The sequence below is a fragment of the Erythrolamprus reginae genome, chromosome 6, assembly GCF_031021105.1.
Source record: "Erythrolamprus reginae isolate rEryReg1 chromosome 6, rEryReg1.hap1, whole genome shotgun sequence".
Taxonomy (NCBI): domain Eukaryota; kingdom Metazoa; phylum Chordata; class Lepidosauria; order Squamata; family Dipsadidae; genus Erythrolamprus; species Erythrolamprus reginae.
The window spans coordinates 6,130,551-6,151,046 of record NC_091955.1 but is presented as its reverse complement, the minus strand read 5'-3'; the positions used below and the strand labels follow the sequence as shown (position 1 = coordinate 6,151,046).

The window sequence follows — 20,496 nt, the reverse complement described above, 5'->3', positions numbered from 1 at the left end:
AAATCCCCTGAATTTTACCTCCTAGGCATAGCTAAACAGAAATATAAAAAAGATATTTCTTTTCTGGTTGTACATATTTTAACAGCCGCTAGGATAGTTTATGCACAAAATTGGAAAGGGGAAGATATCCCCCAAAAAGAGGATGTAGTTAAAAAAATATTGGACTGTGCAGAGATGGATATGATGACGAGAAGGCTGAATGATCAAGAAGAATCTGATTTTTATATTATTTGGGATAAACTTTATACATGGATAGATAAGAATAAGTTGAAAATAAGGTAATGAAAACGGTATGAATATAATTAAATGTTATTGACATTTTTTGCTGTTGTTAGTGTTGTTGGCTTCTTCTTTTTTTATCAATTTAACTTTATGTTTATTAGAATATATAAACAAAGTTCTTTTCAATTAGAATCTTACTTTGATTTAAAGATTTAAGATTTTATCCTTTTTTTCTATATTAAAAATTGACTTCAAGAAAAGAGGGGTAATTGTAACCCCTAATATGTGTTTAAATGTTTGTAAGTTTGTATGTCTTTTTTACTGAAAATCAATAAAGTTTATTTAAAAAAAACACAGTTTATGAATCCCTAGGTGTAGGGTTATTTCTGTTTATTCTCAAGTATTTGAATAAGCGGAAGTGTAGCATTTCTGGAGCAAGGAACTCAGTTAACTAAACCGAGTTTGTCTTAATTTAGGACTTCCAAGATTGATAGAAAAATATGATCCATGTGGAAAATTATTGGCCGAACGTTTGTGTTACAATAAACTGTGAACTGAACTCTTGTGTTATGATAGCAGTCAGCTACCAGATGTGGGATATAAGCAAAAGATGACATCTGGAATAAATTCAGAGACCACAGGTCATAAAACAGTAAGATTGAGACAGCTTTGAAACAAACGATGTGGCTACGGTTCTAACAAGCAAATAATTCATTAGCTAGAATAAACCATGAGGTTTTCAAAGAAAACAATCCCTTTTCAATTAATTAGTTTAGGTCCGTGATGGCGAACCCATGGCACGCGGAGCCATATCAGAGGGCACGTGAGATGCTGCCCTATGTCAGCTCCAGCACACGTATGTGCGCTGGCCAGCTGGTTTTCCGCATTGGGGAAGGCCGTTTCGCCCTCCGGATGCTTCAGGGAAGCCCTGGAGTGCAAAAAAAAACGCCCAACGGGCAAACCGGAAGTTTGGAAAAGCACACTTCCGGTTTATCCGTTGTGCTGGTTTTTTTCACAAGAGCAAGGTTGAAAAATCACCAGATCTCTCTCCCCCTCCCTCTCCCTCTCCCTTTCTGTCTTCCTTTCTTTATCTCTCCTTCCTGCCTCCCTCTTTCTCCCCCACTCCCTCTCTTTCTCCCTCCCTCTCCCTGTTTCTCTCCATCTTTCCCCTCTCCCTCCCCTCCCTCTCTCCTCTCTGCCTCTCTCCTCTTTTCCTCTCCCCCTTTCTTTCTCCCTCCTCCCTCCCTTTCTCTCCCATCCTCCCTCTCTCTCCCCTCTTTTTCCCTCCCCCCCTTGCTCCCTCCCTCTTCCTCTCCATCTTTCCCCCTCTCCTTCCCTCCTTCTCATTCCCTCTCCCTATGCCTCCCCCCCTCTCCCTCTCCCCCTTCCCTCTCTCCCTCTCCCTTTGCCTCCCTCCCTCTCACTCTTCCTCCCCATTTCCCTCTCTCCTCCCTCCCTCTCTTCCTCGTTTCCCTCTCCTTCCGTCCCTCTCTACCTCTCTCTCCATCCCCTTTCCCTCTCTCTTTCCCTATCCTTCTCTTCCTCTTCCCCCCTCTCCACCTTTCCCCCTCACTCTCCTTTCCCTCCCTTTTCCCTCCCCCTCTCTCCTTCCTCCTCTCCCCCTTCCTTCCCCCTCTCTCCGTGTCCCCTTTCCTTTCTCCTTCCCTCTCCTCCCTCCCTTTCTTCCCCTCTGTTTCCCTCTCCTTCCCCCTCTCTCTACCTCTATCTCTCCATCCCCTCTCCCCTCTCTCTCTTCCCCCTCCACCGACTTCTCTCCCCTTCTTTCTCCCTCCCTCCTTCTCTCTCCCTTTCTCCACCTTTCTCCCTCTCTCCCTCCTCCTTCCTCCTCCTCGCCCCCTCCCTTCCTTCCTTCCCTCTCCATCCCTCCCCTCCTCTCCTCCACCCTCCTGTGCAAGAATGCTAGCAAGAGGCAGAGGGATTTGTCAGGTGACATTTTTCCTTGCCATTTCTGCTCTTGTAAAGGCCTTGTGGATTTTATATTTCCCCCTCTAGATTACAGGTTGCTGTTTATTTAGCAGTGGGGGGAAGAAAAAGACTTGGGCTGAAGTGCCCACTTATAGTTTTAATCACCCGCGAAGCTTTTATCATGCAGACAGGGGAAGGGAGCCGAAAGGGAGGTGGACCACAGTTGGGCTAAAAGCTTTCTAATTGGAGTCGTCAGGTTGCAGATCAAGAATCAAGAATGTTTTGGCCTGATCAGAGCGGCCCCAGGCCCTCTCCAAAAATGGTAGCATTGGACTAGCGTGGTAGAAATCATTGGGGCCCCAATGGGGGAGGGAGTAGCTGGGGGTGGTTGGTGGATGGCAGGTCCCCCTTCCCTCCTGTTGCATCCTGCTCCCTCCCCTCCCCCGTCTTTTAATAATAAGTTGTATTTCCGTTGCTATTGGACACACGTAGTTTTAATGATTTTGTTGCTTTTAACATTGTAAGCAGTCCAAAATTGCTTTGCAGACAGCAATCAAATCAAATAGGTAGGTAGGTAGGTAGGTAGTTAGGTAGATTGATAAGACTCAACAGGTTCAGACTCAATCCAGACAAGACAGAGTGGCTGTGGGTACTGCCTCCCAAGGATACGTCCATCTGTCCGTCCATCACCCTGGGGGGGGGGAGAATTATTGACCCCCTCAGAGAGGGTCCGCAACTTGGGCGTCCTCCTCGATCCACAGCTAACTTTAGAACACCATCTTTCAGCTGTGACAAGGGGGGTGTTCGCCCGGGTTCGCCTGGTGCACCAGTTGCGGCCCTATTTGGACACGGAGTCTTTGCTCACGGTCACTCATACCCTCATCACCTCGAGGTTCGACTACTGCAATGCTCTCTACATGGGGCTACCTCCGAAGAGTGTTTGGAAACTTCAATTTGTCCAAAATGCAGCCGCGTGAGCCGTCTTGGGCCTTCCAAGAAATGCCCACATCTCTCCATCGCTCCGTGGACTGCATTGGCTACCAATCAGTTTCTGGGCACAATTCAAAGTGTTGATTATGACCTATAAAGCCGTACACGGCACAGGGCCAGATTATCTCCGAGACCGCCTTCTGCCGCACGAATCTCAGCGACCGGTGAGGTCCCACAGAGTTGGCTTCCTTGGGGTCCCGTCAACCAAACAATGTCGGTTGGCGGGACCTAGGGGAAGAGCCTTCTCTGTGGGAGCCCCGGCCCTCTGGAATCAACTCCCCCCAGAGATTCGCACTGCCCCCTCCCTCCTTGCCTTCCGAAAGAGCTTAAAAACTCATCTTTGCCGCCAGGCTTGGGACTCTTAGATCTTCCCCTGATCACCGAATGCCTTAAGTGTGATTGCTGAATGTTTGGTTAATAAGTTAATTTTTTAAGTTAATCTTCTCTTTTTAATTGTTTTTAATATTGTAGTACTAATTGGATTATATTATTGTTCTGTTTTTTATATATGCTGTGAGCTGCCCCGAGTCCTCGGAGAGGGGTGGCATACAAATCCAATTAAATAAATAAATAAATAAATAGATAGATAGATATGACAGATGGATGGATGGAGATATAGCTATAGATAAAGAGATATAGAGATAGATAGATATAGATAGGTAGGTAGGTAGGTTGATTGATATTGATAAGATAGATATGATGTATGTATGTATAGCTATAGATAAAGAGATATAGAGATAGATAGATAGAGTCTTCGGAGAGGGGCGGCATACAAATCTAATAAATAATAATAATAATAATAATAATAATAATAATAATAATAGGTAGGTAGGTAGATATAGATATATAGACAGACAGATAGGTGGGTAGGTGCATGTGAGAGAGAAGGTGGGGGAGAGATGATATATGGATGGATGGACAAACAGATCTTGCCCCAGGGAAGATGCTATCTAGATGACCTTGGGCCAATTACTCTCTTTCAACTCAATCTAGCTCACAGAATATTAGATAAGCTGCCTTGAAAACCCAAAATAAATTGATAATAAATAAATATGCTGTCTGTGAAAATTAGATTACATACTGTATATCGATATAGACAGATAGAATTAGACAGGTGGATGGTTAGGTAGGTTAAGTAGGTAGATTTAGATGATAGGTAGATAGATGACAGATGATAGCTGGGTATAAATTGATCAATAAAGATAGACACAGAGATCACAGATGGATGAATAGATAGATATAGAAAGAGATGGATGAATAGATAGATATAGAAAGAGATGGATGGATGGATGGATGGATGGATGGATGGATGGATAGAGATACTATTAGCATTTAGAGTTATATACCGCTTCACAGTGCTTTGCAGAGAGAGAGAGAGAGAGAGAGAGAGAGGAAGGATGGATGGATACCTTGTAGTGAAAGAATTATGATTTTGTTGGAGCTGGAATATGGCTGTCGGTAGAATTCAGGATGTTCTTCAATATATGCATGAATGCCAAGCCAAGTCAGATGTCAAAGTTAGTCTTCTAAGGCCTCTGCTATTAAGTTTGACATCTGGGCAGTGTGCAGAATCCCCTCTGCCTTCCAAACTATTTTCAAATTATTTTGTTTATTTATTTCATATCCGTTTTTTTCCTCTTTCAAGATACTCCTCAAAGAGATTATAAAAGCAAAAGCTAAGCAACTTTTCATTTGCAGAAAAGCAAAACAAACGTCAGCGGGCAATATTATATTAGTTGTAACTCAAAAACAAAAAGATGAAAATAAATTAGCATTTATGAATAAACTTGCGCTTTTATTTTCATTTTTAGTGTGTGCAGAAGCTTATAATCCCGATGAAGAAGAAGACGACACTGAATTGAGGGTATGTACACCCAGGAAATAAATTTATCCTTCAGAAAAATATGTTTAAGGCTAGCATATTGTTTCATTCGGGTTCTTTGTCCAGTGGTACCTGTACCTACAAGCGGCTCTACTTACGAACTTTTCTAGATAAGAACCGGGGGTTCAAGATTTTTTTGCCTCTTCTCAAGAACCATTTTCCACTTAAAAACCCGAGCCTCCGAAACTGTAACCGGAAAAGGCAGGGAGAAGCCTCCGTGGGGCCTCCCTCGGAATCTCCTGGGAGGAAACAGGGCCAGAAAAGGCAGGGAGAAGCCTCTGTGGGGCCTCTCTAGAAATCTCTTGGGAGGAAACAGGGCCGGAAAAGGCAGGGAGAAGCCTCCGTGGGGCCTCTCTAGGAATCTCTTGGGAGGAAACAGGGCCGGAAAAGGCAGGGAGAAGCCTCGTGGGGCCTCTCTAGGAATCTCCTGGGAGGAAACAGGGCTGGAAAAGGCAGGGAGAAGCCTCCGTGGGGCCTCCCTCGGAATCTCCTGGGAGGAAACAGGGCCAGAAAAGGCAGGGAGAAGCCTCTGTGGGGCCTCTCTAGAAATCTCTTGGGAGGAAACAGGGCCGGAAAAGGCAGGGAGAAGCCTCCGTGGGGCCTCTCTAGGAATCTCTTGGGAGGAAACAGGGCTGGAAAAGGTGGGGAGAAGCCTCTGTGGGGCCTCTCTAGGAATCTCTTGGGAGGAAACAGGGCCGTAAAAGGCAGGGAGAAGCCTCCGTGGGGCCTCTCTAGGAATCTCTTGGGAGGAAACAGGGCTGGAAAAGGTGGGGAGAAGCCTCTGTGGGGCCTCTCTAGGAATCTCTTGGGAGGAAACAGGGCCTCCGCCCTCCCTGTGTTTTCCCCAATCGCACGCCTTATTTGCTTTTACGTTGATTTCTATGGGAAAAATTACTTCTTCTTACAAACTTTTCTACTTAAGAACCTGGTCACGGAACGAATTAAGTTCATAAGTAGAGGTACCGCTGTATTTGTAATAATGAGAATTTAAAAATCTTTCTCGTTTTGTTCACAAAACAAACACATCAGTATTAAATTGGATTATGCCCGGTCCTTTGGAAGTCAACCTCTCCCAAAAGTACCGGTAGTCTCAAGAAAATCTAATTTATAATGATTTCTTCCAGGTTATTCATCCCAAAACAGATGATCAAAGAAACAGATTGCAGGAAGCTTGCAAAGACATTCTCCTGTTTAAGAACTTAGACCAGGTAAAAATGATTTTTTATGCAGTGAAGTTATCTATAACTACATCTGTCTGCCTATATATCTATATCTATCTATCTATCTATCTATCTATCTATCTATCTATCTATCTTTCTTTCTTTCTGTCTATCTATCTTTGTCTGTCTGTCTGTCTGTCTATCATCTATTATCTATCATCTATATATTCTATCTATCTATTTATCTATCCGTCCGTCCGTCCATCCATCCATCCATCCATCCATCCATCCATCCATCCATCCATCTTCTATCTATATCTTCTGTCTATTATCTATCATATATCTATCTCTATCTTATCTAGTCTGTCTATCATCTGTTTATCATCATCTATCTATTCTATCATCTATCTATTTTATCTATCTAATCTGTTTACCATCTATTATCTATCATCCCTCCTTCAACTTTTGCATTCTCGATGAGCGTCAAAGAGGATGATTTAATTTGCTGCAATTAATCAAATCGATGGATTAACAGGAACAGATGTCTCAGGTCCTGGATGCCATGTTTGAAAAGCTGGTTGAAGGAGGAGAGCACGTCATCGATCAAGGAGATGACGGGGACAACTTCTACGTAATTGATGAGTAAGTATCCATAGGGCCGTGATGGCGGAATCTATGGCACAGGTGGCACAGGGAGCCATATCGGAGGGAACGCAAGGCGTTGCCCTATATCAGCTCCAGCTTACATGCGTGCGCTAGCAAGCTGATTTTTCAGCCTTGGGGAAGGCCGTTTCACCCTCCAGAGGCTTCAGGGAGGCTTTCCTAAAGCCCTGGAGTGTGAAAAACTGTCCAACAGGCAAACCGGAAGTTCAGAAAATGGACTTCCGGTTTCCCCGTTGTGCAGTTTTTCGCACTCCGGGAAAGAGGGGAAAAACAGCACAACGGGCAAATTGGAAGTCCGTTTTTCCGAACTTCTGGTTTGGCATGTTTTTTCACCATCCCAGGCTTCATTGAGGCCTGTGCGCAGGAGGAGGGGGGGGGGGGACAGGGGAATGGGGGATTGTGTGCATACACAGGGGCAGCGCAGGGGGCTGTACATGCGTGGAGGGAGGGAATGGGTGTAATCATGAGCACGCATGCTAGCACACACACGCACCATCCCTGCTACAGGGTATTGGTTTGCAAAAGGCTGAAATTGCAATATGCTCTTGTGCAATACAGGTGACCATTGACTTACAACGGTTTTGCTTAGCGGTCATCTGAAATTTCTGAAAAAAGTAACTTAGGACCACTCCTCATGGTCGCGTGGTTTATATTTGGACCACTTAGCACCGACTCACATTTATGACGGTCACAGTGTCCCGGGGTCACACGATCCCCTTTTGTGACGTTACAACAAGCGTAGCCAACGGGGACACTAGATTTACCTAACAACCAGATTGCTAATTTTAACAACGGCAGTGATTCACTTAATCGGGCAAGAAAAACGGGCCGAAAGTCACTTAACAAACGTCTTAACTTAGCAAACAAAAAATTGGTCGTAACTGACAAACAAAAAGTTTCAGGTCATAAGTTGAGGTCTACCTGTCCAGCTTGATTGCATAATAATGCAGAACCAAAAAAATCAAATGTGAAAAATATGGTAAACACAATCTGGTGGGTTTAATACATATAGTTTGGCCAATATACAAAAACCTTTTTGCCTTTTTTTCCCAATGCTGGCTGTAACAGCTGGATTTTCATTTTTGCGCTTTTCAGAGGGACCTACAATATTGTTGTGAAATGCGACGGTGTCGGAAGATGCGTTGGCACCTACGACAACCGAGGGAGTTTTGGCGAATTGGCTTTAATGTACAACACGTCCCGAGCGGCTACTATCATTGCTACCTCTCCTGGCACGATTTGGGGTTTGGTGAGATTATTATTATTAATTTTGAGGTTCTTTGGGGGGGGGGGGGGTTCGTTACCAAACTATGTAACGTCATCAGCACCTCCATAAACAGTTCAAAGCAAGTGGAAGATTTTCGGAATCAGTACCTCCGGAACCGCCTGCTACTGCACGAATACCAGCGGCTGATAAGGTCCCACAGAGTTGGCCTTCTCCAGGTCCTGTCGATTAAGCAATGTTGTCTGGTGGGCCCCAGGGGAAGAGCCTTCTCTGTGGCGGCCCCGGCCCTCTGGAATCAACTCCCCCCGGAGATTAGAACTGCTCCCACCCTCCTTGTCTTCTGTAAACTACTTAAGACCCACCTATACCGCCAGGCATGGGGGATTTGAGACATCTTTCCCTCAGGCTTATTATAATTTATGTTTGGTATGTATGTGCTGTTTGGTTGGTTATTTGTTTGTTTGTTTGTTTGTATGCCCCCCCTTTTAGTTTTTTAATATTAGATTTGTGCCATTATAATATTGTTTTTATCGTTGTTGTGAGCCGCCCCGAGTCTTCAGAGAGGGGCGGCATACAAATCTAATAAATTATTAATATTATTATTATTATTATTATTATTATTATTATTATTATTATTATTATTATTATCATCTTCATTTAATGACCCCATAATCCCTTGCGCGCTGTTCTGTCTGGATAGGTCACTGATCAGAATAAAAGTCACACACACACACACACACTCAGAGGATCGTATATAAAAGCCCATTGCTATTAGACATCCAGCTACAAAATGGTCAATAGTTTCAACTCAAAATTAGTCCATTCTGGCAGTGTTCCCAGCTTCATTGTCTCTGAGATAAGAACAGGTCTCTAGGCTGGAAGCCAAACTCCTTTGAAGCGATACTGTCAATCAACTGGACTTACAGTTTCTCCATAGTCTTTTCAGAAGATGCAGATCTTATGAGTTAGAGCGATCTGAAAGCATAAAGTGCTCCCGAAGCTCACACAGGGCCATAATTTTACAAAAGTTTGCCACGCCCACTTATCCCCAGACTGTCCCTTATATAGTGACAAAGTGTGGCCAAATGTTCCCTAGAGCTACTAATGTCAAGAGCCCAAGACCCCATTCTTTTCAGATACTCTTGTCTGGACGTAACTCTCCTCACTCTGGTGTCTAACATGAGCTCGTCCTCTAATTCAGGACCGGGAGTCACTGCTCACAGTCACTCATGCCCTCATCACCTCGAGGCTTGACTACTGTAATGCTCTCTACATGGGGCTACCTTTGAAAAGTGTTCAGAAACTTCAGATCGTGCAGAATGCAGCTGCGAGAGCAATCATGGGCTTCCCCAGGTATGCCCATGTCACACCAACACTCCGCAGTCTGCATTGGTTGCCGATCAATTTCCGGTCCCAATTCAAAGTGTTGGTTATGACCTATAAAGCCCTTCATGGCACCGGACCAGATTATCTCCGGGACCGCCTTCTGCCGCACGAATCCCAGCGGCCAGTTAGGTCCTACAGAGTGGGTCTTCTCCGGGTCCCGTCGACTAAACAATGTCGTTTGGCGGGACCCAGGGGAAGAGCCTTCTCTGTGGTGGCCCTGGCCCTCTGGAACCAACTCCCCCCAGAGATTAGAATTGCCACCCACCCATTGTATCTCGGTTTTTGGAGCTTGACACTTAACTGAGAATTAAAACAGTCCACTGAACATGGTTAGGCTTACACTTGTGTAAATACACATCAGATTCTTGGCTGACTGCACCAGAGAATGTACCATTCTCTGCCAATGAAAAGACAGCTTGCATTGTTGTGAATATCACACCCTTTAACTATTATTTATGTGGGGTTTTTCTTTTTTAGGACAGGGTAACATTTCGAAGGATCATTGTGAAAAACAACGCAAAAAAGAGAAGAATGTATGAGAACTTCATTGAGTCGCTGCCCTTCCTTAAATCTTTAGAAGTAAGTATGGCTCACTACAGTCATTTCAACCACTTTGTGCAGAATGTGCTGACTGATGTCACACAATAGTGTCATATGGGCGTTTACAGATTTTTCTAATGTAACTGACCTTCATATAGTTCAGTTGTGGCGTTTGTGAAGGAAAAGGAAGTTGCATTTTGTAAATTATGTCTGGTTTTTAAAATGTGTTTGTGTGTGTATTTACAAAATCTGTTTTATTTCCTGTTCAAGCTTTCCGAACGTTTGAAAGTGGTGGACGTCATAGGTACCAAAATATATAAAGACGGAGAGCAGATAATAGCTCAGGTATTTACTTAATTGTTCTATATGTGTTTATTATTCTGGTGCTCTTTGGTTATTTAAAAGCGTGATGACTTGTTTGACTATAAAGGATTGTCTGAGACAAAACCAGTGGGATTGAACAAAAAATACATAACTGAAGATGAGTTGGCGAGATCATCCAATGATACCCAGTTGTACATCTCCACTCCATGTCCAGTCAATGAAGCAGTGGATGTGATGTGCCGGTGCCTGGAGGCTGTTGGGGTCTGGATGGGTGTCAACAGACTCAAATTCAACCCTGATAAGACAGAATGGCTGTGGGTTTTGCCTCCCAAGAATAATTCCATCTGTCCATCCATCACCCTGAAGGGGGGGGGGGAATCATTGACCCCCTCAGAGAGGGTCCGCAACTTGGGCATCCTCCTCGATCCACAGCTCACATTAGAGAAACATCTTTCAGCTGTGGCGAGGGAGGCGTTTGCCCAGGTTCGCCAATGTCGTCTGGCGGGACCCAGGGGGAGAGCCTTCTCTGTGGTGGCCCCACCCCTCTGGAACCAGCTCCCCCCAGAGATCAGAATTGCCCCCACCCTCCTCACCTTTCGTAAGCTCCTTAAAACCCACCTCTGTCGTCAGGCATGGGGGAATTGAGATATTCCTTTCCCCTAGGCCTATACAATTTATGCCTGGTATGTTTGTGTGTATGTTTGGTTTTTAATAAGGGTTTTTAAATTATTTTAAATATTAGATTTGTCATATGCTGCTTTATTATTGTTGTTAGCTGCCCCGAGTCTACGGAGAGGGGCGGCATACAAATCTAATAAATAAATAAATAAATAAAAATGAATAAATAAGTTGCTTTCAGGATTGAAATTTTGCATAATTATAAGTAGGCTTTAGAGAGGGCGAAAACAGCGCCGCCGCCCCCCCCCCCGGGAGGTTCTCCAGAGGACAGAAATGGCCCATTACCCAACTTGAAGAAGTTAGCAAACAGAACGTTTCTGGTAGCGAAGGGCTGACAAAACTTTTACTACTACACTGTGGGCGTAGCTTATTTTGTGGGTGTGGCGTGATGGTCATGTGACTGGGTAGGAGTGGCTTGCCGGCCATGTCACCAGGTGGGAGTGGCTTGACAATAATGTGACTTGACCAAGGATTTTCCAAGAACCTCAAAACATAATTAATTAATTAATTAATTAATTAATTCACTCATTAATCAATTAATGAATTAATTTTGCCCTCCCTAGGCTCCTAGAAAGGCTCTGAGGCCTGGGGAGAGCGAAAAAATGGCTTTGCCATCACATGCCGGGAACGGGAGGGGGTCATCATGCACGCATGCGCCAGGGGACCCCCATGGGTTTATCGGTGTGGGCACAAGCCCTCCACCCCCTTTTTTGACATGCAAACCAAACAATATTACCATTATTTTATTTATATCATTTCTGAAATTGACCAGTCGATGAATTTATTTGGTGATTTTTTTAAAAAAAAATTCTACTTAAAAACAACAACTCTGGAATTCCTAAACAACTGTCTTCAATTATTATTATTATTGTTATTATTGTTATTGTTTTATTTATTTATTTATTCATTCAATCATTCATTTATCATTTATTTATTTATTGAATTTGTATGCCGCCCCTCTCCACGGACTCAGGGCGGCTAACAACAGTGACAAAAAACAGAATGTAAAAAATCCAATACTACAACAGCTAAAAACCCTTGTTATGAAAACCAATCATACATACAAACATACCATGCATAAATTGTAGAAGCCTAGGGGGAAAGATTATCTTAGTTCCCCCATGCCTGACGACACAGGTGGGTTTTGAGGAGCTTACGAAAGGCAAGGAGGGTGGGGTCTATTCTAATCTCCGGGGGGAGCTGGTTCCAGAGGGCCGGGGCCGCCACAGAGAAGGCTCTTCCCCTGGGCCCCGCCAACCGACATTGTTTAGTTGACGGGACCCGGAGAAGGCCCACTCTGTGGGACCTAACTGGTCGCTGGGATTCATGTGGCAGAAGGCGGTCCCTGAGATAATCTGGCCCGGTGCCATGAAGGGCTTTATATGTCATATTATTATTATTATTCTCATTTGTAGGGCGACATGGCGGAGAGCTTCTTTATTGTCGAATCTGGAGAAGTGAAAATCACAATGAAACGAAAGGTATCTCTTTCTCTCAAGAAGTACGAAAACAAGTTTTCAGTCGGCTCCGTTAGATCAATACTAAGTAAAAATAATGCGTCAATAATAAATGCATTAATTTATTGATAAAATCATTCATTTATTATTATTTAATAAAATGGAATTTAGCTTGGCTTTGACTGAGGTGTAAATGTTTGGATGCTTTTTTTAAAAAAAATTACTTCCCAGGGCAAACAAGACATAGATGGAAACGAAGCGGTGGAAATCGCCCGCTATACCAGAGGGCAATATTTTGGCGAATTGGCGCTTGTAACGAACAAACCTCGAGCCGCCTCAGCCTACGCGCTTGGCACAGTGAAGTGCTTAGGTAAGGCAGAGTGCTTGCATTTTGGAACATAAGCTTGTTTGTCGTTTTTTGGGTAGCGTACAGTGGTACCTCATCTTACGAACGCCTCTTCTAACGAACTTTTCAAGATATGAATCCGGCGGTGTTTAAGATTTTTTTGCCTCTTCTTCCGAACTATTTTCACCTTATGAACCCAAGCAGCTGCTGCTGGGATGAAGGGGTTTCTTTCCCCCCCCTTTTTTGAAGAAAGAAAAGGGAGGGGCAGCTTGGAGGAGTAAAGATTTTGCATGCTTGCAAAGGCACTGAAACGGTGTCTTTTGAAGAAAGAAAAGGGAGGGGCAGCTTGGAGGAGTAAAGATTTTGCATGCTTGCAAAGGCACTGAAACGGTGTCTTTTGAAGAAAGAAAAGGGAGGGGCAGCTTGGAGGAGTAAAGATTTTGCATGCTTGCAAAGGCACTGAAACGGTGTCTTTTGAAGAAAGAAAAGGGAGGGGCAGCTTGGAGGAGTAAAGATTTTGCATGCTTGCAAAGGCACTGAAACGGTGTCTTTTGAAGAAAGAAAAGGGAGGGGCAGCTTGGAGGAGTAAAGATTTTGCATGCTTGCAAAGGCACTGAAACGGTGTCTTTTGAAGAAAGAAAAGGGAGGGGCAGCTTGGAGGAGTAAAGATTTTGCATGCTTGCAAAGGCACTGAAACGGTGTCTTTTGAAGAAAGAAAAGGGAGGGGCGGCTTGGAGGAGGAAAGATTTTGCATGCTTGCAAAGGCACTGAAACGGTGTCTTTTGAAGAAAGAAAAGGGAGGGGCAGCTTGGAGGAGTAAAGATTTTGCATGCTTGCAAAGGCACTGAAACGGTGTCTTTTGAAGAAAGAAAAGGGAGGGGCGGCTTGGAGGAGGAAAGATTTTGCAGAGAACAACGTGCTTGCAGAGGCACTGAAAGGGTGTCTTTTGAAGAAAGAAAAGGGAGGGGCGCCCCCCTTGCCTTTCTTCCTTCCCACTCACCCTTTAGCCTAGCCTTGCTTCTTCCACCCGCCCCCTTTAGCTGCTCCTCCCTGCCCTCTGTTCGCCTCCCTTCTAAAGTTTGGGATTTTCCTGAAGGATTTGCACGCATTATTTGCTTTTACATTGACTCCTATGGGAAACATTGTTTCATCTTACGAACTTTTCACCTTACGAACCTCCTCCTGGAACCAATTAAGTTCGTATCATGAGGTACCACTGTACTTCCTGCCGTTACCGTGGTGTATCTGCATGTAATTTCTCTCTCTCTCTCTCTTTTAATATTTCAGTTATGGATGTACAAGCTTTTGAAAGGCTATTGGGACCTTGCATGGAAATTATGAAGAGGAACATCGCAAACTATGAAGAGCAACTGGTTGCGCTGTTCGGAACAAACATGGATATTTCTGAGCCCAGTGCATGAAGAACGGAGCCACGCAGCCTGTGTACGGCAAATAGCACAGTAGTGGTTAGTCCACTGAACATAACGTCTTATCTTCCTATAGATGCTAAGCATTGTTCTTGATTTTACAGGGGTTCGATTCCTTTGCGCCCCTCTCTCGATTCTTTTTATTTGCCTTTCCCCCCCCTTTTGTACAAAAGTCATTCGGATGTATCGGTACATGAAGTAGACAGATTATTAAATGGGCCCTTCCATAAAATCATTTGGTCCACCAGCATTTCAGTTTTCCAAGAACGTCAGGTTCAAAAGCCTTCGGTGGCAATGCACAAACTTCTACAGGTAGTCTCCAACTTACCACGATCAGTTAGTGACCGTTCAGAGTTACGACGGCACTGGAAAAAAGTAACTTGGGACCAGGGAAGGCCTGCCATCTTTGGCGCTACCAGTGGATCCTCCGATGCTGTCGCGCTTGCTCCTGCGGTAGCGCCCCTGGCGGGTGAGCACGCTCCCATCGGCACAAGATTGCGCTTCTGCGCGTGTGCACCAAGTGAAATCGTGGGTGAAGACACGCGAGTGAGGTTTTGGTGATTTTCGACAATATTTTTGCTTTCGTGCATGTGTAGAAGTAAAAAAATCGGCGAAAATCGCTGAAACCTCACTCACGCAAGCAAGCGCATACATCTTCAAAATCACTACCGGAACGGAACACCTTACCGTTCCGGTAGCAGTCCGTCACTACTTAGGACCATTTTTTCACACTTCTGACCATTGCTGCCTCCCCATGGTCACATGATTGAAATTTGGATGCTTGACAACTGACTCACCGTTATGACGGTTGCAGGGTCCCGGGGTCATGTGGTCAATTTGTATGACCACCTGACATGCAAAAGTCAATTTATTTAACAATGGTGTTACTAATATTTAACAGCTGCAGTGATTTGCTTAACCCAGGGGCCAGCAACCCACGGCTCTGGAGCCACGTGTGGCTCTTTCATCCCTCTGCTGCGGCTCCCTGTCGCTCAAAATATGCGTCACAACCGCCAATGTGTGACACACACTGGCACGCGATTTATTGAGCTTTTCGACCCCTGCTAGGCCAACCATGGATAAATGCAAGAAAAGAAAAATTTCAGAAGAAAACAGAGTAGTTAATTCAACTACATATACTAGTTCTGTGGCCGATCAGGAAATAGTCAGACTTTTGTGGCTCCTGGTGTTTTCTTTTTTTGTGGGAAACGGATCCAAACAGCTCTTTGAGTGTTTAAGGTTGCCGATCCCTGGTCTAACCAGTGTGGCCAGAAAAGCCATAAAACTTGACAAAATTCTCACTTAACAACATAAATTTTGGGCCTATAATGTTATAGATTTGGATTTTTTCACTTGTAAAAAATTTAACAGCTTTTGTAAACCACTTATAAAGTCTTTCAAGTGTCTGTGAAGATTCTCGGTCATCCAAGTTGTCCCAACTGTGCTTTTTTTTCAAAAGGCAACTGGACTTCCTTTATTTTTATTTATTTTTAATTTTATTAATTAAATTTATAGGCCGTCCTTCTCCTCGCGGACTCAGGGCAGCTCTCAAGAATAAAAATAAATACAATGATAATAAATACTATTAAAACATTGAAAATACTAAAACCAACAATAAAACAATCATTCCTCATTCATACAAGCGGCCGGAGCGAACCATCGCTCACGGTTCCCAGACCTGCCGGCATAGATGTGTTTTTAATACCTTTCGAAAGGCAAGGAGAGTGTGCGTGTTGCGGATCTCTACAGGGAATTGATTCCAGAGGACCGGGGCCACAACAGAGAAGGCTCTCTCCCCCGTGGACCCGCCAGTCGGCATGGTTTGGCTGATGAGGCCCGGAGTAGGCCGACTCTGTGCGACCTGATTGGTTGCTGGGATGGGTGAGGCAGAAGACAGTCCCATAAAATAACACCTTCTTGAAGGTGTTTCGCTTCTTATCCGAGACGTTTCTTTGGTTCATAAAGCTTCTTGGATGAGAAGCGAAACATCTTCAAGGAAAATGCCATCCTGAGACTATCGGGATCAGGGGGCATAGATGTCGAATAAACCCGACTTGTTGGAAATGCAATGAAGAAATAGGCACCTTCTTTCATTTGTGGTGGACGTGCCCTAAAGTAAAACGATTCTGAAAAAAAATTCATAAGTGGATATTGGAGATAACTGAAACAGATATAGAATTTACCCTGCAATGTACAGTAGTCCCTCGCTATTCCGCGCTTCACCTACTGCGGCTTCACTTCATTGCGGGTTTTCAAGAAATATTAATGAGAAAAATCATTCGCGGATCTTCGCTGGTTCGCGGGTTTCTGAGGAAGTCGATCGGCAGATTTAAACAGCCCGCCAAACTCGATCGGCAGGTTTTTCAAAAAAAATATATCTAAAATTGTAAATACTGTATTTAAATACTGTATCTAAAATAAATACTGTGTGGGAAGGGTTTATAAACACTTAAAACAATGAAAACTTACCAAACAATTACAATATAAATACTTAAATAAGTACTATCAGTCGATAAATTCCCCATCGCGGATTTCACCTATCGCGGCCGGGTCTGGAACGTAACACCAGCGATAGGTGAGGGACTACTGTATTATTTTAGGAATAAGGACAACCCCCCCCCCCCAAAAAAAAATACAATATTTAATTGCTCACATAATCAATGGCTGCACAATTCACAATTCTGGAAAAACAAAGAGATCCCGCCAGAAATTTATACCATAGATAAAATTTATAGATTTGCAGAAATGGATAGGATGACTCCGGAGATTAAGGGAACTTAGTAACTCAGAGTGTTATGAGATTTGGAATAATTGGTACGATTGGATTGATAACAAAGGCAAAGGCAGGGATAAAATGTGAAAGGATGTATTAAAAGGAATATATACTGCTCAAAGAAACAAAGGGAACACTCAAACAACGCATCGTAGGTCTGAATGAAATATTCTCATTGAATACTTGGAGTTATGTTCTGTTGTTTAAGTGTTCCCTTTATTCCTTTGAGCATGTAATGTAGCATATGTAATTATAGAGGTGATATAAGAAATGTAAACAAACATAAGTTTGTTGGTTATGACCTTTAAAGCCCTTCATGGCACTGGACCAGAATATCTCCGAGACCGCCTGCTGCCGCACGAATCCCAGCGACCGATTAGGTCCCACAGAGTGGGCCTTCTCCGGGTCCCGTCAACTAAACAATGTCGGTTGGCGGGCCCCAGGGGAAGAGCCTTCTCTGTGGCGGCCCCGACCCTCTGGAACCAACTCCCCCCGGAGATTAGAACTGCCCCTACTCTCCTTGCCTTTCGTAAGCTCCTTAAGACCCACCTGTGTCGTCAGGCATGGGGGAACTGAGACATCTCCCCCGGGCATATACAATTTATGAATGGTATGTGTGTATGTATGTGTGTTTAGAAAATGGGGTTTTTAAAATGTTTTTTAGTAGAAATTTAGATTTGTTATAAATTGTTTTTCACTTTGTTGTGAGCCGCCCCGAGTCTGCGGAGAGGGGCGGCATACAAATCTAAATAAATAAATAAATAAGAAATCGGGCACAGATCTGTATTAAGCTATAGAAATGTTTTTAAAAACTTGGAAAAATGAATAAACATTATTTTGAGAGAAACAAGTCATCAAATAAAATAAATAAATAAAATAAAATAAAATAAAACAAAGGTCCAGCTGCCTTTTGAAAAAAAAGCCCCTTTGGGATATTTCATATAAGAAGTCCAAGATAACCCAGTCTAAACATCTAAACGTGTGTGCGATCGAAACTTGTGCAAACCGACAATGTCTTTTTATTTTAACTTGTTTAATTGCGAGTCTCTTTTTTGAAATTTAACAGGGTTTGGGAGTAAATCTCCCTTTCTTTTAGCAAACAGCCGTTAACCGTTTTCAGAAATAAACTCCTGATTCATCATCGGACGGTCCCTTAGCACAACATTGCAGGAGTTTTGTTGGTCAAACCTGTTCCGGGGGTTTTTTTTTGTATAAATTATCAGAAACTCCTTTGGAAGGTATGACAGAAACGGATTTCATTTTTTTGGTCTACATTGTCCAATGAATGTGATAGCTTAAAGGTTGTTTAGGGTACCCAAGTGCACGAACGCTGTCTAGGAGAGATTAGATTGTATGTATTTTGATTTGGATCAGTATTCCAGGTGGCATTTATAAAGATTTTTAAAAAATTGTATTTGGGGAGGGGGAAACCCACGATAAAGCATGGCCTTGTGTTGTGGGTAGATTTTATGACCTCCGTCTGGTCTCACGTCCGTCCGATTATTATTAGTCCTTTTTTTACACCAAGAATGTTTTATAAGATGTCTTGTCTTTGATGAAGGACGCTTGTATACGCCTTCCAGAATGTGGGAGGTTTATCACCATGCTGTATAGTTTCTTCGCTGTTGTGCTTCACTGTGTTATGTACTGTTTTCACACCTCCGAACAATTGTTACCTGTGCACTGCTGAAAAAAGGCAAACATTTGATTTAATCACAGGCTCATTGTTGCGATTTTTAAACAGGCAGGGTCTCCCTTGAATTGAGCAAAACCCCTAAGCAGGGAGTTGGACTAGATCTGTGTTCAGTTCTGGAGACCTCACCTACAAAAAGATATTGATAAAATTGAAGGGGTCCAAAGACGGGCTACAAAAACGGTGGAAGGTCTGAAGCATAAAACGTATCAGGAAAGACTCCATGAACTGAATCTGTATAGTCTGGAGGACAGAAGGAAAAGGGGGGACATGATTGAAACATTTAAATATGTGAAAGGGTTAAACAAGGTTCAGGAGGGAAGTGAACACAAGAACAAGGGGGCACAATCTGAGGTTAGTTGGCGGAAAGATCAGAAGCAATGTGAGAAAATATTATTTGACTGAAGAGTAGTAATAGATGCTTGAAACAAACTTCCAGCAGATGTGGTTGGTAGATCCACAGTCACTGAATTTAAACATGCCTGGGATAAACACAGATCCATCCTAAGATAAAATACAGGAAATAGCATAAGGGCAGACTAGATGGACCATGAGGTCTTTTTCTGCCGTCAACTTCTAGGTTTCTAGGTTTCTACCTCCAAGGTTTCTTCCAATTTTGTTATTCTCAATTCCTAATTCACAGATACACATAGAAATTATTATTTCACGGACACTCACCCTGTAGCCATATGGAAGGTTTGATCTCGGTTGCCTTTTGGGGGGTAGTTCTTTACTTTCTTTAGCCTACAACCCTGGTTCTTCCTGGCGGGTTCCCGTCCAAATACAAGCAGTCCTCTACTTACGACAGTTGGCTTCGTGACTGCTTCGAAGTTACAGCGGCACAGAAAAAAGTAACTTGTGACCATTTTCCCCCCACACTCTGATGGCCGTTGCAGCCTCCTCACGTCCATGTGAATAAAATTGGGATGCTTTTCAACTGACCCGTATTTATGATGGTCGCAGTGTCCCGATCTCCTCTGGCGACCTTCTGACAAGTCTTGGAAAACCGGATTCACTTAACAACCCTGTTGATAACTTAATAACCGCAGGCAAATTGTAAAAGGGGTCAAAACTCATTTAACAAATGTCTTGTTAACAACGTGAATTGGGGGCTCACTTGTGGTCGTAAGTTGAGGACCACCGGTATTACGTCCTAGGCTCTTTCCTAATTTAAATTTCTGATGTTAGTTAAGTGCCATGATCCAGGGAAGGGGCTTCCTTCTACTGGCATATAGGTACAGTTGGTCCTTGACTTACAACACTTCATTTAGCGACCTTTCAAAGTTGCAGCGGCCTGCATAGTAATTATCATGTCTTAATGTTCACTGTTGACTCTGGCAATCCGACCTGTCATACCAAAATTTGAACTAGATTGGTTCAGAATTACCCTGAAGAAAGAACTTATTTCAGCCTTCCTTAGGGAACAAATGCATTAAGTTGTATTCTTTCAGCAAAATATACCACTCAGAAAAATAAAGGGAACACTCAAATAACACATCCTAGAGCTGAATGAATGAAATATTTCATTTGCACAACTATTCCATTTGCACAACCGCATGTGAAATTGATTGTCAATCAGAATTGCTTCCTTAATGGACAGTTTAATTTCATAGAAGTTTGATTTACCGTACTTGGGAGTTATATTGTGTTGTTTAAGTGTTCACTTTGTTTTGTTTTTTTTAAAAAAAATTTAATTTTTTTTTTACAAATGTCACATACAGGACAAAAGAAAAAACATACATAAAAACATTTGGGAAATGAAAGTTTCTCCACTTTTTTTTTGGATGTTTGATCAGAGAATTAC

General features: G+C 43.2%; 1 protein-coding gene across 1 annotated transcript in view; it reads left to right on the top strand.

Moving 5' to 3' along the window:
- PRKAR2B (protein kinase cAMP-dependent type II regulatory subunit beta) overlaps positions 1-15,941 on the top strand; it is a 65,196-nt gene extending 49,255 nt beyond the window's left edge. Inside the window, exons 3-11 of the mRNA XM_070755108.1 lie at positions 4,950-5,002; positions 6,145-6,228; positions 6,716-6,822; positions 7,939-8,092; positions 9,932-10,033; positions 10,265-10,339; positions 12,412-12,477; positions 12,685-12,823; positions 14,087-15,941. Of these exons, the coding sequence (XP_070611209.1) occupies positions 4,950-5,002; positions 6,145-6,228; positions 6,716-6,822; positions 7,939-8,092; positions 9,932-10,033; positions 10,265-10,339; positions 12,412-12,477; positions 12,685-12,823; positions 14,087-14,220 (914 nt within the window). The 3' untranslated portion in view covers positions 14,221-15,941. The remainder of the gene's footprint in view (positions 1-4,949; positions 5,003-6,144; positions 6,229-6,715; positions 6,823-7,938; positions 8,093-9,931; positions 10,034-10,264; positions 10,340-12,411; positions 12,478-12,684; positions 12,824-14,086) is intronic.
- The last annotated feature ends 4,555 nt before the right edge of the window (positions 15,942-20,496 follow it).